The 27,582-nt window shown below is 54.5% G+C and overlaps 2 protein-coding genes across 6 annotated transcripts in view; one reads left to right on the top strand and one right to left on the bottom strand.

The window, feature by feature from the left end:
• Positions 1–985, top strand: part of MORN5 (MORN repeat containing 5) — a 33,708-nt gene extending 32,723 nt beyond the window's left edge. The window contains exon 5 of one of the 2 annotated variants that reach the window (XM_045562165.1): positions 785–985. In XM_045562165.1, the coding sequence (XP_045418121.1) occupies positions 785–903 (119 nt within the window). In that variant the 3' untranslated portion in view covers positions 904–985. The remainder of the gene's footprint in view (positions 1–784) is intronic. The other variant, XM_045562166.1, reaches the window with a different exon arrangement.
• Positions 986–3,027: 2,042 nt separating this feature from the next.
• LHX6 (LIM homeobox 6) lies at positions 3,028–27,389 on the bottom strand. 4 transcript variants are annotated; one of them, XM_045562606.1, is made up of 9 exons: positions 26,468–26,637; positions 25,908–26,090; positions 25,442–25,563; positions 16,408–16,628; positions 13,520–13,620; positions 13,210–13,305; positions 12,863–13,037; positions 9,607–9,710; positions 3,028–5,355 (listed from the first exon to the last, which is right to left on the bottom strand). In XM_045562606.1, exons 1-9 carry the CDS (start codon positions 26,534–26,536, stop codon positions 5,335–5,337), a joined length of 1,092 nt encoding a protein of 363 aa, XP_045418562.1. In that variant the 5' UTR covers positions 26,537–26,637; the 3' UTR covers positions 3,028–5,334. The 4 variants fall into 4 exon arrangements, with proteins under 4 accessions (XP_045418562.1, XP_045418565.1, XP_045418563.1 ...); XM_045562610.1 differs by lacking the exon at positions 9,607–9,710 and adding an exon at positions 27,339–27,389 and having other exon boundaries at positions 5,276–5,355; positions 26,468–26,539; XM_045562609.1 differs by lacking the exons at positions 25,442–25,563; positions 25,908–26,090; positions 26,468–26,637 and adding exons at positions 17,170–17,236; positions 17,561–17,597.
• Between the last annotated feature and the right edge of the window lie 193 nt (positions 27,390–27,582).

The raw sequence follows: 27,582 nt of genomic DNA, 5'->3' as shown, positions 1-27,582 counted from the left end.
TAAAAATAAAGTAAATCCTCAGAGGGGTCTTGCACAGAAAGATGATGGTGGTGTGCTGTGGACTGAAGAACATGATTCACTCCACTCTGCATTTGAGGCTTAAAAACCAGCAGGGGCTTTGCAGTTGACAATCCCGGGTTCGAACCCCAGGCTCCCCCCAACACTGACCACGTGCCCATGGACCAGTGCCTCCTCCTCCCTGAGCCTCTGTTCAGCTGGTGGGGGAGACTTGCCTGTCAGGTGGTCACAGGATTAAACTAGACACTACGCTTGGGGCCTTCAGGGCCACACCAGCAAGCTCCTGCCACCTCCTCTCCATTCCCCACTGACAGGACCTAAGGAAACAGAAGGTGTCGGCCCCCAGGGGAGACTGCGGGTTCTTTGAAGGGTCAAAAATGGAGAGCCCAGAAGGGAAATGAAGATTCTGTCTCCTAGCACCACCAGCAAGGCCTGTCCCCACTGCCCTGGGGCTGCCATGTGTGGACTGTCAGGGCAAGCGCCGAGTGCGAGGCTGCTGCTCCCCGGCAGCCTGTCCGAATCCATCCAACTCCGGGCGGCCAGACGACCTCATGCTGCCTCCATCAGCACCAACTTCCCCAAGACCAGGCACGCTGAAGGATTACGTTTGAATGAAAGGTCTGTCCCTCCTAAACAGACTGGCCACCAGCAGACCATCACCTGTGCTGGAACACACTCCAGTCCCCAGGCCCCACCTGGGCACTCCATGGCAGGGATGGTCCCCTACAAACACCCAACATGACCAGCTCTTCCTCTTTCCTTGCAGATGATGACGAGCATGAGTGGATCGTCCGTACCTGTCGGAAGGGCTGGGACGAGATCGTGGGTCCCAGGCCCAAGCAGGGACCGCGGCAGCTGCCTCCACCCCACCCAAGCACTGGCTAGCCCCGGGGTTGGGGGCCGGGTGTGTGTATGTGTAGTTCTAGAACCTGGCTTTTGACTCAGGAATAAAGAAAGGCTTTCTGCAGTCAGTGCCCCAAGGGTATTTTCCCTAGCAGACTGTTTCTCAGACGGCATCCTCATTTCACTACATCAGAATCCCCTGGGCAAAATCATGGACTACAGGTATTCCCGGGCCCCACCCTAGACCTGCTAATCAGGACCTCTGGGAATGGAGCCTCACAATTTGCATGTCCAGGTATTTCTTATGCATATGAAAGTTTGAGAACCATCGTCTTATAGTAATAGATATATATGAGTGACTGAGCAACTAACATGCAGGCAGCGTGTGAGCCTCATCTCTGCTCCTCACAACAGTCCGCAAGGGAGGGCTGAGCATCACCTTTTGCAGATGGGGAATGTGAGGTTCAGAGAGATAGAGGGACTTGCGTGGTCTCAGAGGGCTGTAGGACCTGACCACTGTGGCCAGACTCCCGGCTGGTACCTTCCTGTAGCCCAAGAATGCTTACTCGGGACCACCTTTACCTCTGGGCAGCTCCCCCGGGTGAGCCTCTCGCCCTAAGCACAGAATCAGCGTGGCGCCATAGAAACAATATGGCTTTGGCATCAGACACACCTGGGTTCCAATCCCAGCTCAACCACAGGTATCATATAACCTTGGGCAAGTCACTCTCTGAGCCTCAGTTTCCTCATCTATATAATGGTTATAACGATGTTTAAAACAATAGAGTAGCCGTGTGATTTGAATGAGATAATATAAGTAAAGGACCTCCCGCTTAGCAGGTACTCATTATGTGTTTGCTTTAAAGAATGATATGTTAGCTGTGCATACAATCATTCCTCAAAATCACCCCAGAGATTACGTTTGTCTGCTGAAAACCAGAAGAGAGAGGAAGCAGCATCATGTTCCAGGCTTACACTTGGGCCACAGCATCCTGAATCCTTGTAGGGGCTGCTAGATCACGTAGCCATCCCACCCCCTCCCGTGCTATGTCCTCTGGCTCCCCAGAGCTGCTGGTGGAGGCAGCACAGTGAGTCAGGTTCAGGGGGGGCTCTGCTGAGATCTGCAAGGGGAGGAAACTGGATCTCAAACTGGAGACCCAGGGGTGTCATGCTGGTACACAGCCAGGAGCCAGAGGGAGGCTGGGCCTACTCCCAGCTGAGACTTGGGAGGATCACCTCTCCCCGTGAGGCTCCAGTCACCTTGGTACAACGACGGGTTGAGCACCACCAGTGATTTCCAAACAGTTTTGGAAACAGAAGGTACATTCATGTAAAGACTGAACTTACCTATTTTCAAAGATAGATACATACACATATGTATACACATTTAGATACACATATATCTAAGCCAATATATGAAAAATGGATTGGAAAAGTAGAGTGGTAATGGACAGAAATGAAATCAGATGGGGAACAAAAACACTAACAGAATAAATCGAGGGGCCCTGCAGGGTCAGGCCCCATGTGCACCGTGAGCTGAGGTTTACAAGCAGCTCATTTCTGTGCAGGGCCACGGGGCTGGGGAAGCCTCCATACCCTACAGGTCAGCTCTGCTCCCCACACCAGGCGCTTTGGTTTGAACGAACGATTTTGCTGCTGAAAGAAAACTTGACAACCACCAGAAGATGCTCTCTCTCACTCTCCAAATTACATGGTGGCTCTGGAACCTGACCAAGCCACTATGAGACCCAGTCTTGTGCAGGAGCTGGGGCCCTGTCACCCATCCCATGTTCTCTTAACTTCACCTTATTAAATTCCTCCCCATCTTCCAAACAGGCTGGACGGTGCCTCCCTGCCCCACCCCCAACACCCTCCTCTTTTATACCATTCTGTGAACTTCTCATCTGATAGGATTCAGCTCAAATGCATCCCCCTTCAGCCCCCGCAGCATGCTGGAGCGATGTCTTTTACAGCATTTGTCAGGCTGAGAGCTCCTCTAGGGCAGGGTCTGGCTGGGACCCTTCCCTGAGTCTGCAGAGCCAGCATAGGGCCCAGCTGAGAGCGCGTTCAGGGAACGGACCAGAGGACAGCACCTGGCTTGATTTCCTACAAAGCTCAGCTAAGAGGCGGGTGTGACCGAGTACTTGGAGAAGAAACCCATCATCATGCTTTACAATGCAGTTTATTAACTGGGAAATGGCACCAATTTCCCAGGAAGGGGGATTGCATCGTCCAGCAGCCCAGATATTCTGGGAGCCAGGGACCTAAGCCTTTAACCAGAGCAGGAAAGAAATGGAATCCCATCGTGTTCTGGATTTAAGTGCCAGCACTTCTACTTGCATTAACTTTATTACACAAATAAGACATTTACAAAGCACGACATGAAAGGTATATAACAAAACAGACATTGGTTTTACAAAAAAGTGCTTACAATTTTTTTCCATGTGTGTGTTTTCCCCTTTTGTTTTGTATTTAAATAAATAGTCTTGATGGCCTGTACATTCCCAGGCTGCTCTTAACAGGACAGTGGAGACATGTTTGAACTGTAACATGCTACGGCCACGTGATCCACGCAAGGAATAGACCCTGGGAGGAGACTCAAGGCAGAGTGGGTATTGGGTGACCCTGGGCAGGGCTGGGCTGGCCACACACCACGTGGTTGCCATTGGGCTTTGATCATCAGAAGCAACAGTCAAAAGAAAGATGTGTGCTCCCCACGGCCAGGGAGCAGGCCCGCTCGCTCCTGTTAATGCCAGCGCCTAGCACAGGGCTGGGCACATGTTACCACTGCATGAATTCTGAACTGAGCTGTACTCTCCACGCGCTGAGTGGTGCCTTCTCTTTGCCCTTAGTCAGCTGTAACCATCTTTGGAAGGGGAGGAAGCAGGTTCCCTTCTTGGGCTGCACCTGTGCCTGTCCCTGCTCCAGGTCCCAGAGCAAGAATGACATATAGGTTTTCATTTTAAGTGCCAATGCGAAGCACCTGGATTCTGAAACCTCATCCAGACTCACTGAAATAGAGCTGCCATGGGTCAGCGGTGTCTGCCATGGGTCAAAACAGGGACAACGGCTGCATATGTACCATGAACTTGCTTTCCCTGTCCTAGCATCTCCTTCCAAAAGCAACATAACAGGTTAACCACAGCAGGAAGGAGGATTGGGCTAAAACATGCTTACTAGCAACCTCTAGTGGAAAATGCACCAGGACATCAAGTAGTTCTGGAATTACAGGATAAGCTTGGGACAAACGGGCGTCACCTGAAAACATAAATCATGGTTGTGTGTAGCCTGAGCCCTTTTGTTTGGGGTGGAAGAGTTGCAGTAGGATGGGGTGGACGTGGATGTGGCTGTGTCTGGCCTCTGTTCTCAGGGGTGTGCGGGGCTGGCTTGGGCAGGACTGGTGGGGAGGCTCAGAGGTGCCAGCTGGAATCCTGGGCTTGGCACACTCACCTAGGCAATGAGCACCCTCTCTCCACCCAGATATGGATCCCGAGTTAACATTCTGCCTACCATTTCACTGGGCTCTGTTCCCTGGCTCCCCATAAGTGATCCCCCCAGAGAAGACCTGGCCCAGCCATCCTTATCAAGGGTCAAGAAGTAGGCAACAAGGGTCCCCAACTCTAACTGCCCCAACATTCGGAAGAGTCATTGCACAGATCAAATTCCATCTCTGCTATGTTCCCTACATACATACTAGATGATGGGGGGCAGGGTCTCCCTCCACCCCAAGTTTTCTCTTTCCTCTCCTTAGAATGCTAGTGTCACTCCCAGCCCAGTGGGCCATGTTCGTCTCCTTGATCTCGAGACCAGGGGGGTCTTTTTCTCTCCCACCCCTATCCCCCTGCTTCTTGGTCTGGGCAGGTCTCCATCTCTGCCCTGTCGGGCCTCTCAGGGTTGGTCAGTGTCTCTTCTCTTTCTGAATTAACTTGACATAACCAGACAGATGGAAATGATAAAATTAGAACATAGCTTTCCTTTGGGGATATCCCACAAACACTGTAGAGTTTTCCAGACAAAAGCAACAGAGTGGATAACATTGGGGGTTGTCAGCTATTCAGAATTCAGAGATGGTTCCAAGGAAGTAGTAAATAAAGGCCAATATGGGGGAAAGAAAACCTGTAAATTAGAAGGCTGTTGGCGTCGCACAGTTCAATTCCGCCTTTTGCTATTGTAATCAGCTTAAGCTGAAGATGACTTCTGTTTAAATGGAAAAAACAGGCTGTTGTTTTCACCCTGATTCCAAATTTCAGGGAGTTCTGCCTTCCAAGAGGAGGACTCTGTGGTGCTCCTGGCGGGTTCTCAGCAGGAGAGGGAAGGGCCGGGCCTGGAGGGCTGAGCTGGTGGTGGGCAGGATGGCGGATGGGGGCGGATGCGGAGGCGGGTGGATCCCTGGCCGCAGCTTGGACACTGGAGCTCAGCGGCTGAGGGGCAGCTGTGGGGTGCCCACGGACAGAGGTGGAAGTGCCGGCAGCGTCAGTACTGAAAAAGGATGACCTGCAAGAGGAGGGTATGGGAGGTGGCTGAGCTGGGAGCCTGCCCCACCCCGCAGCCCCCCAGAGGACCTTGAAGACATGGAGAACAAGAGTGGGCTCAGGGCCCAGATCTGGGTTTAAATCCTGGCACTGTCAGCTTATTTGCTGTGGGACCTTGGGCAACTTACTTCACCTCTCTGAGCCTGTTTTCTCATCTGTAAAATGGGGATGCCAAAATCTCTCTCTCAGAATCAGGAAGATTCAGTGAGATACAAAGGCAGCAGCAAAAGTCTACCGGGCATTATTTCACTGAAGCTGCACCTCAAACCCATGAGGGGGGTCCCGCCATTATCTCTATTTCACGGGTGCCAAGGCTCGGAGAGGTGGGAATGAGTGAGCCCATGATCACACAGCTAGGAAGAGGGGGCCCCAGAGCTGGAGGCCAGTCCAGAGCAAGCTTTCTTTACCATGGCACATCGCTTCTGTCACTCCAAGGCCACCATGACAACAGTGGCTGACTACAACCAGGCAATGGGCTAAGCACCTCATCTGCACTTACTCTTCACAAAGCCAAAAGGCATGTGGCTCAGACATGCCATGTGCCTGACACACGGTGGGAATCAGGACCGTCTGCCCCTCCACCTCTCCCTTTCCCACCTAAAGGACCTGGCTGACATCTCCCTGCTGCTGACACAGCCAGTTTCCTGAAGTTCAGGTCAAGGATTACTGGCTAGCTGGTCAGTGGGATGTGCCTTTTCACAGTAAAATGTGGGGAGGAGGTTTCCAGTGGTCCAGGGACATCTGGGGGGCATGGCTACATGGCTGTTCCCTTTTCTGATCAGGAATGTTACTTGCCCAGAATCAGGTGCCATGAGGAGGTGATGGAGGAAAGCAATGATGATGATCTCCCTAATAGTAACCACAATAATAACCAACACCTGCAGAGCACTTCCTGTGTGCCAGGCACTGTGCTAGGCTCCTTACACAGATTATTGCGTTTACTATCCACAGCAACCCTAGGTGGTGGGAACTATTATAATCCCTATTTTTCGTATGCAGAAACTGAGGCTCAGCATAGCTAATGGTGTTCTCACAGGGAGGAGGTGCCAGAGCTGGGACTCAGAGTCAGCCTGACCCCAGAGCTCACACTGCATTTCCTGTCCCACTTGGGCACTGCTCCACTTTGGCCTGGCTTCGGGCTCTTATTAAAGGAAGCTCTCTCAAAAGTGATGACCCTGGTAAGACCTTTCTCCTCCTTGGGTCTCAGTCTCTCCCACTGATCAACGACAACTTGGCCCAGATTTTTAAGAACATTTCAAATGCTGAAGTTGTGGAATCAGGGGACACAACCAGGAAGAAATGTGGTTCTGGAAACTCATAGGCGTGTGTGGCCAAGTGATGATGCGGTGGAGGCAGAGGATGCCCCCCGTGAGTGCTCAGAGCACTGTGCTGGCCAGGCCAGCACTGGTCAAGGTGAATGGGTTCAGGGGCCAGCCCCAGGGGGCCCCTGGGTCTCTTCATGCCTAGGCTGGCTCAGGCCTAGAGGAGCTTGGGAGAAAGCCCATATAATCCTGTGCTGACCACACACAGCCTGCACTCTGCAGCCCACCAGGCCCTGTGGGTTTGACAAGATGTAGACAGGAAAGGTCCCTGGGAGCTGGCAGAAAGGCCTAACAGTGAGACAGCAGGAGGTCATGATGGAGGGAGTGACACTTTAATGCAGAGCTTCTGGATGCAAAGTTGGAGACATAGCCCAGTAAGAGAACTTCGGCTCAACAGGCAAACCCAGGGGCCAGAAACCTTCTATAGCCAAAGCTGCCAGACCCCAGCCTGGCTCATCCTTCAGGCTGAACCAAACAGAACCAAAGGCTTAGCTGAGCAACCAGGAGGCAAGGGCTCCTATCCAAGCACTGAGCCCAGCCCTACTTCCAAGGCCCACTCCCTGCCCTGCCCTGCATATAATGCCCAAGCCCCTTGCTCAATGGTTGCCCCTATCAGCTGCCCCAATCTCCCTGGAGCAGGGATCACGTCAGCTCACTTCTGCAGTCCCAGGGCCAGGCCCGACAGGACAAATGCCCTCCTGCAGGAAGGGGATGGCCCCAAGGCAGGCGGTCCTGGGATACAGGCCAGCTCTGCCTGTGCTCGCCATGTGACCCTGGATGAGCACTGCTCTGTCTGAGCCTCAGTTTCTGCAGGTGTGAAATAGGAGTCATCACACTCATCCTCCTGGGAGGCTGTGAAGGACGGGTCAGAGAAAGCACTGTATAAACTATGAAGTGCTGCACAAAAGGAAGCTATTACTGAACGGCACAGACTTCAGAGTCCAACAGACTCGCTGCATCCCTGGACGAGTCATGTCACCTCTCTGAACCTCAGTTTCTTTATCTTTACAATGAGGAAGGCCATCTCCCCACCTGCAAAGTGGCTGGCAGGTGTCAACCAAATGACATGTGCAAAGTGCCTGCCTCAAACAGGAGGAGCTGAACAAACAGTGGTTTTTACTGTGAATATGACAATCTCAGGACAATCTCAGAGGGACTGACATTCCTGGGGTACACCCGCCTACCGCCAGATTCTGCAGGATTTTGCACTGAGCACTACCATTGACTTATAAATTTATCTGTCCAATCAGGCTGTCTCTACCTCTGCACCATATATGTTTCCCTGTGGTGCCCAGTACAGAGAGCCTGGCACAGAGTAGGTGTTCAATCAGGAGGCAGAGCCAGAGAGACCTTCTTGGAGGGGCAGTCCCCACCCCGGCTACCCATCAGAATTGCATGGGCTGGGTACTACCCATGCAGATCTCTGCGTCCCACCACTCCAGACCTCACAGTAAGACTCTCTAGGGGTGAGGCTTCAGACTCTGCATCTTTACAAGCTGTCCAGGTGATTCTGAGGCATACCAAGACCCAGACCACTGAACTGGAGGGCCCCTGACTTGTCTACAGCTCTAATGCTCTGACCCCTGCTTCCTGGACCACCACATCTGCTGACTCATGGGGCTCCCTGCCTCTTACTGCATGTCTTCCAGCCCAACCTCTCTGGGGACCCCTACAGCAACGGTTCTGCAACAGGCCTTCCAGGGCCCCCCACTGCCCCAGGATAAAGCCCAGATTCCTCCACGTGGCAGCCCTGGGGTCCCTGCTTCTCGCTGCTCTCCTTCCCATGCCTGTATGCCAGCAACACTCGAGTGGCTCAGGGTTACCTGAGAGCCTTGATGGCTCACACGTTCCCTGACAAGCTCTGAATCAGCTTGCAGGCCTGGGCTGAGAGGTTGCCTTCCTCTGAGAAGTCTTCCCTGAGTCTCTCCTTTGCCCCCACCTGCTCCCCAGCTCCCCCGGCTTCTTCCATCACAGTGTGATCATGCTGTGTTGTAACTGTTAGGGTCTGTCTCTCCCTCCAGACTGTGGCCTCCTTAAGGACAGGGACTATGCTTTACTCATCTCTATGCTCCTGGCAACAGACTCAGGACTGCTGGGCACAGGCAGTACGTGGGAAATGTCTCCGGATATATGAATAAGTGAACGAATGAATGCACAGGTTCTCATCCAGGCTTTGACCTTGAGCTACCTGGGCCTCAATTTCCCCATTTCTAAAATGAGGACTTGTCTTAAACCAGTGGCGTTCAAGGCTAACTGAGGCATCTCAGAGCTGAAGGGAGTGGAGGCTCCTACCCTGTCTCTGGTTTCACCAGAGCAGCTCCGTCCACTTTCATCTGTATTACAGAAAAGATTAAACAAAGGGGTCCAGCTCTTAAAAACCGAAGCCTTCAAGCTGCTGGACTGGGTGATGTCTAAGTACCCTTCTGGGTGTTCAGTCCTAGCGCCTGAGACAACCACAGATCCTGGTTCCACAGAGAAGGCCCTGCCAGTTGACCAAGGTCCCTGGCTGGCCTGCTATTCCTGGGCCCCATCAGCTCAGATATTCACGCTCAGCACACAGGAATGAAAAGGAGGAAGGGGAGGAATGAGTGAGATGATGGGAGGTGGCAGGGTGGTGTGTGATATAAACCTTCCCTGGAACCTCAAAGCTCGAATAAATTCATAAATCTGAAAAGGAGAAGCCCAAATTGTTGGGAGGGAGGGTATAGAGGGGTGCAAGAAGGCCTCCAGAGTAACCATGCACATAGAACCCATAGAGAGCTATGGGATTTACTGCCCTGGGGGTGCAGTGGGGGCCTGAGCGTGCTGGGCTCAACAGTAGGGCATGCTGCCAGAAACCCATCCCTGGCAGGATGGCTCTGACCCACCAGACCCAACCTGGCTCCATTTACCTTCTCACCCCGGTTGGAAAGTGGCCCATCCATATCGGCTTTGAGGTGGACGGGGGGTGCGGTGTAAGGCAGCCGGCAGTGCACCTGCCCGCACTGTACCTGACCTGTGGAGGAGAGGATGCCTTGGAGCCCGTCCCCCAGGCTGCGCACAGGATCCCACCTGCCCCGTGCTCTGCAAATAGAGCCCTGAGACCAGTTTCATCTCTGCTACTTACCTCCTGGGTGGCCCTGGGCAAGATTTCAGTAGAGTTGGTTGTGATGCGGTATGAGGTCTTTATAATCATAAAGTGCTACGTGATGGCTAGGGACAATTGTCCAGCTCACTGATAAACACACACTCCTAAATGCATATGTATTGAACACCTGCAAGCAAGGCTGTACCCCGCCTATTCAGATCCTCCCTCAGCTCCTTGTACGTTCGTATCTCCCGAGTATCACCACAACTCTACCCCATGCCTCCCAGAGGACTCTGCCGTCACATGTCACCAAGCTATTTACAATTGCAACCAACACCAGCACTCACCCCTACCCTCCCTGTCCTCCTCTGGGCTTTATTTTTCTTCCTTAGAACTGATTATCTGACTTGCTGCAGATTTCTATTGTCTAGTTGATATTATCTGTCTTTGCCAACTAGAACGCAAGCTCCAAGAAGGCAGGAATTTTTCTGTTTTCTAGATTCTCGATCTCTGTGGATTTCCAGTACCTAGAATGAGGCAAGGCATCTAGTGGTACTCTTTAAATATTTGTTGAATGAATTTCCGTACTCTATTCCAACATCGAAAACTTGGGGAAAGTTCATCTTTGTGTCTGATCCAAATCTCTCATGCTTCAGTGTGTTTATCACTGAAGTAGTAAACAGTGGAGAAGTCTATTGCCTGTCTCTTCTCTAGACTTCATTTTCTTTGGTCACAAAGAAAGTGCCTTGTACAGTGACTTACAACTAACTGACATGTAACTTGGGACAAGTCACTGTGCCTTTCTGAGCCACAGGTCTCTCATCTGTAGAATAAAGCAGTTGCATTAAATTAGGGGTTCTTAACCTGGGGTGTTTGGGGAGTCCATAAACAGCTTCAAATCACTTGGAAACCTATGTGTGTCTGTGCATTTTTCTGGGGTCTGGTTCCAAAGCTTTTGTCAGCTTCCAAGCTCTGAGGTGATTTTAGTTAACCACCAAACCAAAGTTCATTTTTCTGGGGTCTGGTTCTAACACTTTCATCAACTTTCCAGCTCTAAGGCTTCAGAAAATTCAAGATTCTGTGACTTAGTTAACTCTAAAGCAAATTGCTAGGGTCATACAGCAAGAGTGGCAAGTCCAGACACCCCAACACCTTCTGCTCCAAGCTAGGTTCTACCTCAAGGGGAAGAAGAGCGGGCATCTCAGCCCCTTATCGATGCATCAAAGAACGATCTAGGAGTGTGTGGACAGAGTCCTGGCAAATACTCTGGAGGCCCCACTTCCAAGGGGTCACCTAGATCCATTACTGACTCCACACCAAGTATCAGCTGGTAGCCCAGACCCCTGGTACCTACAGAGCCCCTGGCCCTTGGCACCTTTATCAAGTGTTTAACCGGCTCTGTGTAGCCTGAACATACGTCACTGTTTAGAAAAGAAAGGGGGGGGGGAAAGTCCCTTCCACTAAGCAGATGGTTCAGAATGAAACAGTATAAAGAGACACGGTTTCCAACTGGCAGCCTGGTACAGCAGACAGGACTCTGCACTCCTAGCTCTGCCAATCAAAACCACTGTCACAAGACCAGCTAATACTTCTCCGGCACTTACTAAATGTTAAAGATTTTAGATCAGTTATCTAATTTGACGCTCACCACACAGCTTTGAAATAGGTACTCAATTGTCCTTACTTTTACAGATGGGGGAACTGGTACTCAGGGGAGCTAAGAAACTGCCCAATGAATGACACACGGCTAGTAAGTGGCAGGGGTGGGATGTGAAGCCTGGCAGCCTGACACCTAAGCCCACATTCGATCATTACAGAGTGTTGGCTCCCACTAACTTACAGTGGTTCCCGGGAGCCTCCTCTATTCAATGGGATGGGGACCTCTGATGGTTAGAGACATGGCCAGTACAGTGTCTGGCACTGGCAGGTGCTCTGTAAGCAGCAGTTCTCTCTCTCACCTCCCTTCTTTTTCCCTTTTACTTGGAGCCAGAAAAGGGGGGATGTGCGTGTGTGTGTCTGCACGTGTGTGTGTCTTCACGCATGTGTGTCTTGTGTTTACTCCTATATTATGGGTCATACCCAGCTTTGAGGAAACAACTGATGGAAACAACCTCAAAGGGAAAGAAAGTCTGTGATGAGCACCTGCTCAGAGGCAGGTTCACTGAGTGCTCACCCCCCTGAGATGTCCCTGAGGCTGCTCCCTCACTCCTCCAGGCTCCTGCTCGAAGGTCACCGCACCATGACCTGCATCTCCCCTAAGCGTACACTGGGTCTCCACTCACCTCCCACTCTGGAACAAGAGCCCCAGGAGTGTGGCAGCTTGGGTCTACTGTGTTCACTGTTGTGTCCCAGCACAAAGAACACAGCAGGCACTCAGAATATGTTTACTGAATGCATGCATGGACTCTTGCAACCCTCTGAGATAGGCATCATTGAAATCCCAGGCGACCGATGAGGAAATTGAGGCACAGGAGGTTAGGTGGTTTGCTCAAGGCCTTACCACCCTGGGGAGCCCCACGACACTGGCTTTTTGCTCCCCCAAACACACTCACCGAGCTTTCTGGGCCAGGGCCTGCAGCATTCAGTTCCCCATCCACGTGCCTCACTAAATCCTACCCATCCTTCTGGTCTCAGCTTGCTCAGAGGCAGCCTCCACACACCCCAGCATCTCCGGACACTCCTCCAGCACCTTTCCCACGGGAATCACCCCAAGTAAAACCACGCGCTCATCTGCCTGGTTATTGTTCCATGCCTACCAGAACGCAGGCTCCACAGGGCATGGCCCTTGTGCGTCGGGCTCTCTCTCCAGCCCCGGGGCCCTGGCGCAGACTGGGTGCTTTGAGAGTATTTTTTGAATGACTGAATCACTTGCCTCTACTAAGGGTCGCCCCCACTGAGGCAGAGCCGGAGAATTTACCGCCTGCCCCAACCGCTATGTCCTAGTGACCTGGGAGGCCGCGTCCTCACCCAGGAGGCCCCACAAGGCCTCCCCACGCCTCGGCCTTGGCCGCCCACGCGCGCTCCTCCGCGCCCTGCCCACGCCCCGCAGGCCCAGGGGCCCGGGCGTCGCGGTCACTTACTCTCAATGTAGCCGTGCAGGGTGACCATGCGCGCCCGCTCGGGGCTGCTGAACGGGGAGTAGTGGATGTCGTCTGACAGGGCGGAGGGGAGGCGGGACGGGGGCGCCCCTGAGGGCGGCACTGGGTGCTGCGGTGTGTGCTTTTTATGACGCGCCCGGCAGTTTTGAAACCACACCTGGAACGACAGCCTCAGCAGCTTCAGCCTCACCGAAAAGGGTCGGACGCGCCGCCTCGCAGCCTCCTGAAGAGGGGTGGCCACGTGCACCCCGACGCTCTGCTCCAGGGCGCCGCCACCAGTCCCCAGGCCGCGCCCCAGACCCGAGGGCCCCGCCCACCCCCGGTCCCACCTGGATGACTCTCCGGCTGAGGCCGGTCATGTCTGCCAGCTTCTGCAGCGTCTGCGCGTCCGGGTTGTTGTCCTGCGCGAACTGCGCCTGCATAACCTGCGGGCGCGGGAGGGCGGTGAGGCGCCGGCCAGCCGAGGTCTCGGAGACCCCGGCCCAATCACAGACTCCGGCCCAGAGGCCACGCCCCGGCAGCTACAGCCCCTCCTCGCCACCGGCGGGTCCGGGCAGAGGGGCGGAGCCAGGGGCCCTCTCGGCCCCGCCCACGCCCCGGCCCCGCCCACGCCCGGCCGCTGGCGGCCTGCCCGGGTACCTGCAACTGTTCCGCGGTGAAGGACGTCCGCGCGCGTTTGGCCGGCTTGGGCTGACTGTCCTGTTCAGAGGGCACTGCCCCCTCCAACGTGAGGCCGTTCCCTGGGGGCGATAGAAGCGGCTGACCACGCGTCCCCATCTCTTCTAGTGGCAGCCTGGAAAGGACGGGGGTGGGGGGCTTGTCCCTGGAAGGGTCAGGAGCGGGAGTTGGCTGGGAGCGGGGATCCCAGGGTCCTAATCCCTGAGCTCAGTCTTTAGGGAAGGGGCTTCTGTTTCTGAGCGTCTGCTCGGGATCGGACGCTTCTCTTTTGGTGTGCTCTTTATATCTCACAGCCCTAAAGAGAGGCGGCGTTATCCCCGGTTTACATTCGAGGAAACTGAGGCTCAGACAGAAGAAAGCCCCTGCCCTGGACCTTTGCACTAGGATCTGAAAGCTGGCTGAGCCTAATGCCCCAAACTGGGCTCCCTCCTAGCTAAACTGGGGGAAACCAAAGGCTAGTGGAGATAGCAATGAAGTTACAGAACGGTGATCCCAATTTTATAAAAATGAGTGGAAGAAAAAAGGTTGGAAGGATAAGGTATTGGCAGTGGTTTGCCTCCGAGGAGTGGGATTATGGAGACTCTTTATTTTCAATATTCCTGTAACTTTTGAGGATTTTAAAGTAAATTTTTTGAGATGGGGGGTCTCACTATGTTGCTCAGGCTGGTCTTGAACTCCTGGCCCCAAGCTATTCTCTCTCCTTGGCCTTCCAAAGTGCTGGGATTTATAGGCATGAGCCACCATGCTCAACCTTTTTGAGGTTTTTAAAAAACAATCATATGTCACCTTCTCTAAGGTTTAATTTTGTTGATTGGGGTATATGTTAAATATTTTCTTCCCACTTATATTACTTTTACAATCATACTAAAACACTAAATATATCCCCATTTTACTTTTTAATACTTCATTTTTCTGAATATAAAAGGAATACAATGGTCCTTATCAAAAACTCAGAAAATTCCCATGAGCACAAAGAAGAAAATAAAAATCACTAGTAACTCCACCACTCAGAAATAACCACTGTTTACAATTTATTGTAATTTTTTTAATTAGGAAAAAAATTATATTGAAAAAACTGAAAATTCTAAATACATATGTAGAAAAAATCTGGAAAAGTACATACTAAAATATGAGGAGAGGTGGCATTTAGAGTGATTTTTGTTTTCTTTTTTCTTAACAATCTTCTCTAATTTTTCTACCATGAACAATATGTGTGTGTGTGTTATATTTAAAAAGTAAAACAGTAGCTGACAGGACCTAAGGGCTGATCAGTAAGAGAGAGCTGAGGTCCCCAGCCTTCCAGTTCCACTGCATGGCAGGAATCTGAGGTCTCTGTGGCTATGAGGGCTAGCATATAATTGGCAAGACTTCTATTAGGGGTGGTCCTGGTTGGTCCAAGTATGGAAGGAGCCTATGGTCACTGATGGACCATGGTGTAGGGAAGCTCTGGCTTCTGGGTTTCCACTCCAGCTAAACTGCTGACTGCCACATTGTTGCAGTTAACTTCATAGAACCCCAAGTTCACTTGCTGCCCACTTAGGCCCACTTATCCCTGATTCTGGCAGGAGAAAATGATGGTCCTAGTATGACCATGGCCAGGAACAGTCTGGTGATCCCTGACTAGTCCGCAAGGCCAGGGCTAGAAATTTAGGCAGTTTGGTCCATACCTGTTTCTCCAGAAGAACTGGGGATGGGGCAGACATTTTGTGGTATTAGTGTCATATAGGAAAGCAAGCAGGACAAGGATTGGCATGCCCATTTTTTTAGATGGAAAAGTGAAACTCACAGAGGCAGTCACATCCCAGTAGCCTCCTCAGCTTTATGAGGTCTGATTAAGGGGCCCTAGAGCTTGGGGACAAGGTGCTATGATATGGTATAGTGCTCAAGAGCCTGGGCTTTAGAGTCAAGCAAATCTATGAGCATGTAACCTTTGGCCTGTTTCTTCTCCTGTAAAATGATGACAAACCACCTACTTCCTAGGGCTTTTGTAAGGATTACATGAAATAATCCATGTTACATAGAAGTTAGCAGCTTCCGCAGACCCCAACAGGGGACTTATGGGAAGAATCCTTGACACTGCCCACAGCCCAACCTCCACTCCTCTTCTCCAGCTCCCACCCCACCTGTGAGTCAGCCCTCAGGATCCCTGGAAGACCTGGCCCCCCTGGCCCTGGGCCTATGTGTCTTGGGGAATCAGAGCCAGAAGAGACTTAGGGTTCATTCTAGTTCAGTATCTATCTTGCACAGATGGGGCACTGAGGCTAGAGAGGAAAGAAAACTTCCCAGTGAGCACGGCTGGCCCCTGGAGGGGCTGGGTCTCCAGACTCAGAAACCTGGCCCTTTCCCCTCAGTTAGAGACCCTGGAGCAGGGTGAAATCCACCCTTAGACTTCTGGCTTGGAGCTGCTAGGATTGGAGTTGGGAGAATGCAGCCATGTCATCTCTCCAGGACTGGCCCAAGCTGGGTTCCAGGCAGCTGGAGGAGATGAGCCCCCAGGTACACGAGAGTTGTCCAAAGGTGGAGTAAGCTGCCTCATCGTAAGAATCTTCTCTAGTGTTCAGTGAGTGCCTCCCAGCTTTACAACATATCTGCTAATCTATCTTTGAAAAGGTGTCCTATCCTTAGCCCCATTTTACAGATAAGGAAACAGTAGCAGAGAACCGTAGTGAATTCTTACTCCCAAGCAAATGGTAGAGCCGGAAGCTCATGCTCCGTGCGCAGCCCCACCCGCCCGCTGCCTCCTGGCGATATAGGGCATGCCCAGTCCCTGGAGGAGTGAGGGCGGTTCCTGGGTTGCTGGGATGGGAAAGGGCTGGGGGCCAAGGTGCTGGGCGGGGCGGGTTGGGTACCGTTCTCGGCGGCCCTCTTGAGGTTCTCGATCATGGTGTCGTAGTGGATGCGGCACAGCACCTTCTCCTCGACCAGGCCGAACTCCTCGCCGGTGGACAGCTGGCGTTTGCACGAGAAGCAGGCGAAGCAGGCCAGGTGGTAGGCGTTGCCACGCGCCCGTCGCACCCAGTCGCTGGCGTAGATCTGTCGGCCGCACCGGGCGCACTTGGTCCCAAATCGGCTGTGGGTTGAGAGAGCAGGGACAGGAGTGGCGAGGTTCGGTTCAGACCGGTCATTTCTGTCCCCTACACCCCTCAGGGCATTCCTTCCCTCAGGCATCACCCTTTGCTTGGATTTACCACCCCTCTCCAGCTAAGTCCCACCTAGAAGGTGAACTGATGAGCGATTTTTATTTTCTTCTTGGTGCTTTTTTAAATTTTCCAAATTTTCCAAATTTTCTATGATGATCACATACATCTGTATATTTTATTAATTTGTTCATTAAAACACATCATAAGTGTTAGAAAAACATAATAGTAATCATAGGTGAATTTTTGAGCACTTATCACTTATCCAGAAAGATTCTAAGTATTTCATGTTGATTATCCTAATTAAGCTTCATTTTGCAAGTGAGGAAAATGGGAACAGAGAGGTAAAGTAACTTGCACAGCTTGCAAGATTAGGAACCCTAGTCAGTCTGACTCCAGAGATGACTATACACTATAGCCCCAGCTGTACAGAAGCTCAGAGGTTCTTGAAAGAACAAATAGATACGCACTTACCGGCAGGGTGACCCTGGGCAAATTGTTTAACTCCTCTGTGTTCTCATTTTCCTTGCCCGGAGCTGAACTAGAGAACAGCAATGACTACTACTATTTGTTTAGTGCTTTGCAGTCTACTTAGTACCCAGTTAGTCCCAGACTCTGGAGCTAATACTAATGTTAAAAAGCCCAGCTTGAATGTCCCCCTGCCCCTTAAATCTTCCTTGATTCTGCTTCTTCTTCTCCTCTGTTTTGTAATGTGGTGATTTGGGCACAGCTGCCTCCAACACCAGACTGGACCCCTTCCAGGAAGCAGCAGAGTTGGTCTCACCCTGGCCCCAAAGTCAGCCTAGCTCCTGACCCCTCAGCATCAGGCATCAGGGAAGGTTTGTTCTTTAAGTGGATGACTCACCTGTGACTCTGTCCCAACCCTGGCAGCTTCAGTTTCCTCTGGTGCACACTCTATTTCAGGGAATGGTGCCATCACTCATCCAGCCCCTCGAGCTTGGAAATCTATATCACACACTCCTCCCTCTCCTCAAGCCCACATGCAGCCAATCATCAGGCGCTGTTGGTTCTGTTTCCCAAGTATCTCTGGGATCCGTCTCCTCCTCTCCACCTCCACAGCTGCCCTCCTGGGCCAAGCTCCCACCCTGCACCCCTCACTGCTAGCCTCCTCCCGGGCCTCCCAGTTTCCAGTCTCACCCCTGCCAACTCATCCTCCACATGGCAGTCACAGCCAAGTTTTCAGTATGCCCATGGAATCCTGTCCCTGCTCTGCCTACAATCCTATGTTGGCTCCATTCTACCTTAGGTTTTGGTCCCAGACCTTTGGGGTTTACAGAATGCAGCAAACCACATCCTCCTCAGTCCTCAGGACGATCTTTCTAACTTCAAGATCTCCCTCCCGCCCCACACCCAAGGATGAGTCTCAGCCAGCCACAATGGGAGGTCAGTCTCAGGTCTCTATGGTCTCCTCCAAAGCACTTTCCCACCCCCAGGCCTTTGCGCTGACTGCTCCAATGCCCGAAATACCCACCTCCAGAGTCCCACAGCTCCCTGCACCACCCTCTCAGAACTGACCACACTGGTTGGTAAATGTCTGGTTCCTGGTTCTCCCCTTCCACCTCTTCCACCTTCCTGGAGTGGGCGGGGGATAAGAAGATTTGCCTCTGTGTCCCCAGGGCCAGCACCCTTCCACCCGGGGGGCGCATGGAGGAAACCGCCCAGCAAAAACGCTCTGGTTACAGCCTCGCCAGCCTTGGCAAATTCAAGCAAACGTCGGTTGAGAAAACACGGGGTTGGGTTGTATCGAGTGCAGGAGCGCAGAGGCTTCGGCCAGTCCCTGCTCCCAGACACAACCCCAGCGCCACTCTCCCAGACGAGGAGCTCAAGCGGATCCTGCCGCGGGTGGCGCAGAGCGCTCAGGACGCGCTGCGCACCTTTGCGGAGTCAACAATCCCCCAAAGCAGAGGCCGGTCCTGACCTCGGAAACGCGGCTCCCCCTGGGGAGAGCCCAGCACACCCCACGGTCTCCGTTCCCAGTCCCGCAGTAAAAGGGAGAGGAAAGCACTTTGCCCAACCCAGCCTATCCCGCGGAAGGGCCGACCCCGGGTTCCGCCGCCCGGCAGGTGGTATCCGGATTGGAAGCACTTTCCGGCCTCGGAGGGGAGGCTGACTTTCGATTAAGTGTGCTTCGGAAGGAGGGGACAGCCAGCGTGCGCAGAGCCCTTGCTGCGGGCCGGGGTCAGGGGCGCAACGCCTTCATTGCACCCCCTCCGCTTCGTTGCAACCCCATGTAGTGGGGACTCTGGAATCCGTTTTTCATACGTGGAATCGAAAGTTCAGAGACCGCAAGTGACTTGCCCGAGACCACAGAGTGTGGGGCCGGGGTTGGGGTCCCCTCTGAGATGCAGAAAGTACCTCGAACCTGCGGAGCAGCCGCCCTGACGAGGAGAGCTAGGATCCCGGGGGGATGAACAGGAAGGGGGCCTGTTCTGGCCGCGCCGCGTCCCCACTCTGGGCCGCGGGGTCTGGAAACTCCCGCCCCCGAGCCAGGAGCCCAGCCGCCTCTGGAAGGCCCGGAGCGTCCTTAGGGAGCGAGCAGAGCCCAGAGCAGGGAAGGTCCCGGCCTTCAGAGGCGGGTCAAGAGCGGCTGAGTCTCCGGCCTGCGGTCTCTGTGCGCGGCGGCCGGCGCGCGGCCCCAGTGTGCAGTCCCGGATCCCCGCGCTCGGCTCTGTGGGATTCCTCGTCCTCGGCCAGGGACGCTCCTGGCGCACCCCTGATCTTCCTGCTTCACGAGTCCCTGACGCCCGAGTCCGCTCTGCGCCTGCACAGGTAGGTCACAGTATCCCCATCCCTTTGCTTCGAGGCGGCCGCCACGAGTGACCTCTCAAGAACTTTCTCACCCCCTGTATGTCACCCCAAATGCCTGGAGCTGTCTCCAGGCCTAAGATCTCCCTGCGTTTCCCTTGGCTCAGCCCAGTCTACGAAATCGTCCTCGCACTTGGATCCTTGGGGTGGGGGTAGGGAGTCATTATGCAGGTTTGGTTGCCTGGGCCGCTCCTGCAGCATGTCCCCCACCCAGGACGGGGGCAGCGGCACAAAGGGCGCGAGGAGGCTTACGGATCGAGGCTCTAACAAAACGACAGACTCCTTCCCCGGCGGGCTGCGAGGCCAGAGCCGCCGGATTCCGGAAGCAGCAAAATCGGCGGCGAAGACAACGAAACTCTAAGAAAGGGGTTTTCCGGAGCTGTGACCAGAGCTCCAAAGGGATTAGGGGGTGCGCCTACTGCCATCCCAGCCTTGCTGTGTGGTCCAGGCCCTACCTGCCCCTCGCTGGATCCCCGCGCGCCTTGGGCAAAGGCGCAAAGGACTGAGGCGCTTTGGAACCGGAGAGGTGTACGACAGATACTGAGCGTCCCAGCAACTGCCAAAAGGAGAGGGTGGGCATCGCGCCGCGCCATGCCCTCCACCCCCTGAGTGGAAAACAGATATCTGAGGTGCTCTGGTCGTGCGCAGGGAGCTCCGTGCCCTTGACGAAGTCTGGCTCACTTTCCCGGCCTACTTACCCCGACACCTAGAGGCGCGAAGTAATTATTTGTTGGATGAATGAGGCCCAACGAATGAGCCCATCGGAATTTCACTACGATTCCTTCCCCGATTATTAAGCTACCCCTTTTCTGCATGAGGAAACCAAAGCTCAGCGTGGGAACACCAACTTTAGTTACGAAGCTGTTGAGCCGAGGGGCCGAAACTCAAACTGGAGTTCACTTATTTCAGGTTAAAGACGCTCACTTCATGGCCACAGAGAGATCTTAAGAGGCCAAGCAAACAAGGTGGGTTGGAAGCGGAGCCCTTCCTGTTCTCTCTGCTCCTTCTCTTCTAGGCAAAGCCTTAGGAGAAGAAGCCAGAAAAAACAGAACCAGCAATTAAGAGGTTAAAACGGCCCTCGCCTCGGAGGTCCCGGCCCTAGGCCCCTCCCCCAGCTCCCCTCTCAGCTCCCCCAACATCTGTCCCCCAACAGCTGGCGGCTGCTGGGCCGCTCTCCGCCGCGGTGGGGGGCCTCTTCCCGGCTCCGAGCCTCCCCTGGGACCCTCGCTCTGAGGGAGGAGGTGAGGTTCTCCTGCTAGAGACCGTGAACAGAGCTCGGGCTCAAGTCGCAAGGCCTGAGAAGGTTGGGGGCTTGCCCTAAGTCATTTGGGCCAAGCAGGGAAACAGGAACTTTAGCCCCCAGGTACTCTCTGAACCCCCACCCCCATAAACACAACGGGAGGCAGTTAACCCTTTACTCCCCCTTCCCATTATCAGGAGGCAGGAGAGCCAGGGACCTGGATGACCTAATCTTGGCAAAGTTGCTCCACTCACAGGCCTCTGAGGAGGTCACTCCTGCCCTAATGCTTCCAGGGCCACCCAGGGAGAGTCACACACAGTGGGTGCTCCCTGTGTGAAGCCAACCAAACTGAGCAGGGAATCTTGGGGGGGGGTCTTTGCCATTCTACCACCCCAGGATGCAGACAGGTGGCAGACATATCTCGCCTATAGAAGAGTATGGGGGTGTTAAGGGGCATGGATGGTGGAGTCAGGCAGCGTGGGGCTTACCCAGGCTCTACCACTTAGCTGTGTGTCCTCACCTCTCAGGGCCTCAGTCCCCGCTCTGCCCCAATAATGTGCGGCTTATGAGAGTATCATACACACAGGTGGACCTAAGGACTAAAGGAGATAAAGCAGGTAAAGGGTTAGCCCAGTTGCTGGCTTAGAGAAGAGCCCATACGTTCTGATGACGCGTATCCTCATCCCTGCCGGCACCTCTTCCATGTTCCCTCTCACTGTGTGATCCTGGGCAGGACACTTTTCACTTTCCCAGGGCATCGGTCTGCCTAACTCTACAATGGGCACAATGCTCCTGAGGGAGCCAGGAGGGCACTGCAGATCAGGCCGTGCCCTATTTGTGGGGCAGCAGCTGCAGGTAGGTGGGCGGGAGGGGACTATGGGAAGCTATCTGGGGGCAATGGAAATGTGAACGCTCCGGAAAGGCACACTATTTTTCCCCCAGCATATACTTCTCTTCTTGGAAGAAGACAGAAAGAAAAATCAGCTTAAAAAGAAAATGAAGAAATTAAAAGCCCTATCACATTTCTCTGGTTCTAATTTTCTTTTCTTCCAGGAATCTCAGAGAGCTAGGAGAGGTGGGGATCTTGTTGAGCCCATAAGGGTTGGTGAGGATCCTGTTTGGAGTGTGAATTGGAGAAACTGAGGCAGAGAGTTCCAGTGGCCTAGCCAAGGACACATAGCCAGTGGAGAAGCAACCCCTCCCAACAATGCAAATAAGTCAGGAAGAGCACTGGACCTCCCTGACTCCCCCCATGCTCTGCAGCCCCCCCCCCCCCCCCCCCCCCGCGGTGAACTTGGAGTTCCTTCCTAACCTCTAACTTCCTGAGCCAACAATGCTGGCTCTGCCAATGGAGACTGAAGGAGGGTCCATAAGAGGGTGTCAAGCAGGGACAAGATAGGGGATAGCACTGAGGAGAAACCCTTCCCAGGGGGGAAAGACCAGAGGTTAGAGGACCATATGACCCCCAGGTGCCCCCTCCATGGGGCCTTGGCCACTCCCTTCCCCCCACCCATTGGGAGATCTTGGCTTCTCTTTGGGCAGAGCAGCCAGTCCACTTCCCACCAGACCTTTGACCCTGGGCTCCAGGAACCAGAAGCCTAGAGAATCTCAGCACATGACCCCTCCCAAGCTCCAGCTCTTGAGAGGGAAACTGCCTCCCAGGCCACCAGGCACGCTTGCTCCAGGAAGAGCTTCCTCCTAGCAGCCACCCAGAGCCTGGGCTGCAGTGCAGTGCACACAATAGTCTCTGCCTGGCGCCCTCAGTGGCTTTTTCTTCCCCTTTTTGTGGGTTTTATTATTTTTGTTACAGGTGGGGCTGCCAGGGATGGGTTATGCCTGCAGGGAGACCTGGCATGGGGGAAAATGATCGGAAAAGCCACAATTCTACCCTCAACCCGGGGAATGTGAGCTTTTATTGCCTCCATTTTCTTAACCAGAAATCTGATTTAGTTTTGCTTTTGGGGCTCTTGTCACAGGAAAAGGATTAGTGCTCTGAACCTGCAGCTCAGCCCCATCCCTCCAGGCAGGCCCTGATCCTCAAGCTGCCTGGGGAAATGCCATCACAGGCTTGTGCCCAGTATCCACCCTGACAATGGTGACAATGGCGATAATTGAGGCATTCATACCAACTGCCCATTCATTCCGACTCCCATTTAGGGACCCTTTACGGAGACTTTCCCTCAACAGCAGCCTCTTTAGCAGCTCAAAGAGACAGCCCCGGAAAGGGAGAACTAAGGGCAGAAAGATTCAGTGACTTGTCCAAGGTCACAGTTGGCCTGACCAAGCCCAGTCTCCTGCCTTTTCCCACAGTGGCTGCACACCCTACCCTCTACCCCGCTGCAGTGGGAAGGGGAACTCTGGAATGAGTGGAGGCTCTGAACAGTGGAGTTTTGACTAGTTTCAAGGTCTAGTAAAGCACAGCTTTCAAGTAGGCTCAGTCCAGCATAGGCAGGAGCTGGAGCTGGAGAAGCAGGGAAGAAACTTGGGCAAGTGTCAAGTAAGGCTGCCAGGTCTGTTGTCACCAGGAGAGAGGTACTGCCCTGACTTACTCTACGGGGGAGCCCAAACACCATCCTGCGGGGTTCCACATGCTGGAGCCCCGAACCTGGTAGCTGATGGATCCAAGGAGCCCCTAGCAGCAGCTGGCTTGTTTTTTACCAACTGGAGTCAGGCCTAGAGCAGGGAGGTGGCCAGACGGTGACTCTAACCTCCATTTCCTGCCCATGGCCAAACCAACAGTCAGATGGGACAGCGGGAGGAGACATCACACCCTGGTTACACACTGCACCATGATAACCCTCTTCTGACCACACACACAGCAGTCCACATCCTCAAATACACATTCACATCATACCCTTCATCGCTCAGTGCCGGGGCAGGGATGGGGGTCCGGGCCTTATGCAGGAATGCCCCCTCAGAGGAAACGGTGGGGGTGGGCAATGATGGGGCTTCAGAATCCCCTCACCCCACCACACCCTCTCACCTCCAATCCTGGTCCATATGTATCCTGTCCTGACCACCTTGCACGTGTGCACATGTGTGCACACACACACAGTCTCAACATTCACATATACACACACTTGAACTAAAAGACAAATGTTTGTCCATAAAGGAACACACATGCTATCCACATACTCCTGACCCTGCTCAGTGATGCATTCCCCGGCACCATGCACAGATCCCAGATAATACAGACACACATGCTCTTTGCACGCTGAGTCCTAGGCCACCTGGTCAAGCCCCCCGCCACCCCCACCCATCCCAGCTGCACACTTTTTCACACCCATCACATAAAGGAAGAGTCCACCTCTTTAACCATGCCTTCTGCGGTTTCCTCAGAGTACCCCAGCTCAGAATGCTGCAGACTGCCTCCTAGATTCAGGGTCCTCTCTTTCCAGGTCCCTGGAGGTTTAATGCCAGGGGTAAGGGGAGGCGGCATTGCCTTCCACCATATTCCCTGACTCTCAGAGGCTCTTTCTGGGGCACGGGGCCTACCCAGGAAGACTGAAGCCGTGACATCTTCCCATGCAAGGATGGGAAGGATGTCTGTGGGGTGTGGGGGTGGTTATAAGAGAGAGCTTTCTCCACTTCCTGAGAAAGCACTTGGGAACAGGCGTCCCTCCCAGGAACCAACTCTACACCGCTCTCGTCGGACTCCACAGGCCCAGTGGTCAGACCTCAGACCAGGTTCATGCTTCCCGCTGGGATCAGGTGGGCCGACTGATGCTGCACGCCCCGTAACCTCGCAGTGACCTCGACCCCATGACAGGGTCAGGCCGGGGCCACACGGCTAGAAGCAAGGCACAAGCAGGCGACCGAGAAGCGGCAGCGCGGCAGAGGACGCGACTGGCAGCGAGCGCAGCCCACAGTAATCCTACCCAGGACTCCGAGCCGCGGCTCCTGACTCTTCCCCTTCCCGTCTCGGTGGCTCAAAGTCAGAGCCTAGACCGGGGAGAGGCTAAAGCTGGAGCAGGAAACAACAGCGAAGCTGGGGCGAGAACAGGCACTTGGGGGGCAGCACGCAGGACCCCAGACTCGAAATGCGACACTCAGCGACGCTGGGGTATGAGTTGAGGCGGAGCGGAGACCAAGGTTGGGGCTTAGGACCAGGCACTTGGATACCGGATCCATCCTAGACGGTTGCGGGGCTGGTGCTTGGGGATGGACCAGACGCGAACCCAGAGCGGAGCCCCGGGGAGCCAGAGCACGAGGCCGGAGCCCGGCTCAGGATCCGGCCCGGGAGAGACCCCAGCACGACTGGAGTCGGAGTAGGGTTGGAACCCAGAGCCGGAGCTCACGGGAAATGCAGCCAGATGGCGGCTGGGGTCCAAGCGGGTCGGGGCCAGAGCCGGGGAGTCCCCGTCAGAGCTCGACCTAGGCGCTCGAGGTCAGAACTGGAGCCTGGATTCAGGCAGGACCCAAGATGGATCCAGAGACGCGACCGAAACCCACTGGACCGCGGGAACAGGAGGCGGATCGCGGCCCGAACCTGTGCAGGCATCCGCCTGGAGCTCTGGGTTCGCGACGCTGAGAGCCGGCGGGCCGGGTCTGCGCAGAGCGTCCGGGGTGCACTCGGGACGACGGAGCTCTGGAGCCGAGACCACATGCCGCAAAGGTGGCCTCCGAATGCACCCGGGGCCTGCCCGCGACAACACTGCTGGCTCGGCGGCCGCAGCCTACCTGAAGTAGTCCATCTTGCAGAAGATTTCCTTGTTCTTGATGTAGCAGCTGTTCTGCTGCCTCAGCGACGTGCGACACACGGAGCACTCGAGGCACCGCACGTGCCAGATGAGGTTGTTGACCTAGGGAGGGGGCGGGGATGGGGGTCGGCTCAGCGGGGCCTCTTTCTCGCCCGGCCCCAGCCTCCCTGGCCCCACTTGCTGTCAGAGCCGCTGGAGCTCAGAAGCGGCATGTGACTCCCCTATTTTTCTTCTGTAATACTGAGGCTCAGGGAAATAGAAATAAACTCTTCCCATTTCTCAGACGGAACCCGGGGGCGCAGAGACCCTACGATTTGCCCAAAGTCGCGTAGTCTGGCAGCAGCTGAACCAGCATTTGGAATTAAGTGGACCTGGCGCCGGCGCTGCTTCCCTGGGCTGCATCCCACACCCCGCCAACACGCTCGCAACACCTACCCCTGTCTCACCTTGAGCAGATACCGGTCCAGGATCTCCAGGCCGCAGCTGGAGCAGATGTTCTTGCCGGCAGACGGCACGGAGGAGGCGGCAGAGGGCGGCGAGCAGACAGATGGCGTGCTGGGCGTACATGGGGAGGCCCGACCCTCGTCCTTGTCCAGAGCTCCTGCCAGGGCCTCGGGGTCCGACTGAGCCTGCGACGGAGGAGAGAGGGAGCGCGCAGTGCTGAGCCGGGCGCCCAGTTGTCGCTGTCTCGGAGACAAATCTGGGGCCCTGCGCACCAATTGACAACGAAATCTCCCCGGGACACCGCGCGGTAGACTGAAGGACAGAACTCGAAGTGCCTGTTGTAGAGGAAGGGACGGTTCCAACTTTCACCACGCGCATTCCGGGTGCTGGGAGCAGTCAAAGCCCACATTCCCGGCCGGAAAACCGAGGCTCTGAGAGGGGCGGCGCCCGCCGGGAGTCCCCCGGCGCATGGGCAGGGGTTCATGGCCGGAAAGCCTGGTCAGGTCCCCAGGGCCGCGCCGCCAGGGAACAGGGGACCGAAGGCAGGGCCAAACGGACTCACCATGGCTGGCGGCGCGGTCCCTTCAAGACAGCGGGTGGTCGCTTTGCAGCCGGACCCTGGCTGGGCCATCACCTGGGGGAGGGGGAGGGAAGGCAGGCGACGGCGGCTGCTGAACTGGCTCCGCGCAGCCTGAGCCCAGCGCCTCCCCGCGCCTGTTATATAAACCGGCGCCGAACAATGAGTCCTAACTTTGTAGTGGGCATTTAAAGCCCTTCCCCACAAAAGCGGTGTCTCTCTAATGAAGCAATTTGAATTTGGATTGGATTTTTTCCCTCTCTCTCCCCCTTTCCCTGCACTTAACCCGTGGCTCTTGAAGTAATCGCTTAGTTCCCTTGCAATCCAAGCCTCTGAGGGGGAAAAAAAACACGCGCACACACACAAACTACCTGCAATTAGAAATTGTCGTGAATGCCCAAGATAAGAGGTAGCCAGAGTGTCAATTCCAACTGTCAATCAGTGAGATCCATCAGGCCGCCCAAAGAATTGCAAATTTGATTTTTTAATGGTAGTAATTAAAAATCGAATTTTTTCTCTCTCCACCCACCCCCCTTCCTCGCTCCCTTCTCCTCCTCTCGGCACAAAATGCAAAAAGGAGAAAAGAGAGAAAGAAAGAAAATAAAAAGGAGATGGGGGTGGGTGGTTGAGGAAAATAAAACCCGGAGCGCCGGGAGCATCGGCCCGCCCGCGCGACACGCGCCGCGAAATCGGAGCGGCTACACTGACACGGATTCAGGCGCCTTTCGAGGGCCGGTCGGAGGGAAACCCGGAACAAAATGGGAGGAGAGATCGGGGGCGAAACCGGACCAAAAGGGAAAAGAGAGGCCTCTGAGAGGAGGAAAAAGCACCCTCCAGCCCTCGGCGCGCCCGGGACCGGCCCAGCGTCGGGATTCTCAGCGTTGCGCCCGCACAGCCCCCGGCGCATCGGCGCTATCAGCGCCTATTCAGACGGACAATACCGGCCTCGCCTCCTCTTGATTCGCCTGTGTCTTTGCTAAATCGCTTTTCGAGAAATTCCTCCAACATTTGCATAATGTGTTCCTGCTTTCCGCGACCCCCCCTTCGCGCTCGCGCGCGCTCACACACTCACACACACACACACACACACACACACACAC

This window comes from Lemur catta, chromosome 10 (assembly GCF_020740605.2).
Source record: "Lemur catta isolate mLemCat1 chromosome 10, mLemCat1.pri, whole genome shotgun sequence".
NCBI classification, from domain to species: domain Eukaryota; kingdom Metazoa; phylum Chordata; class Mammalia; order Primates; family Lemuridae; genus Lemur; species Lemur catta.
The sequence above is the reverse complement of the archived record's forward strand: the minus strand, read 5'-3'. Positions and strand labels throughout refer to the sequence as shown.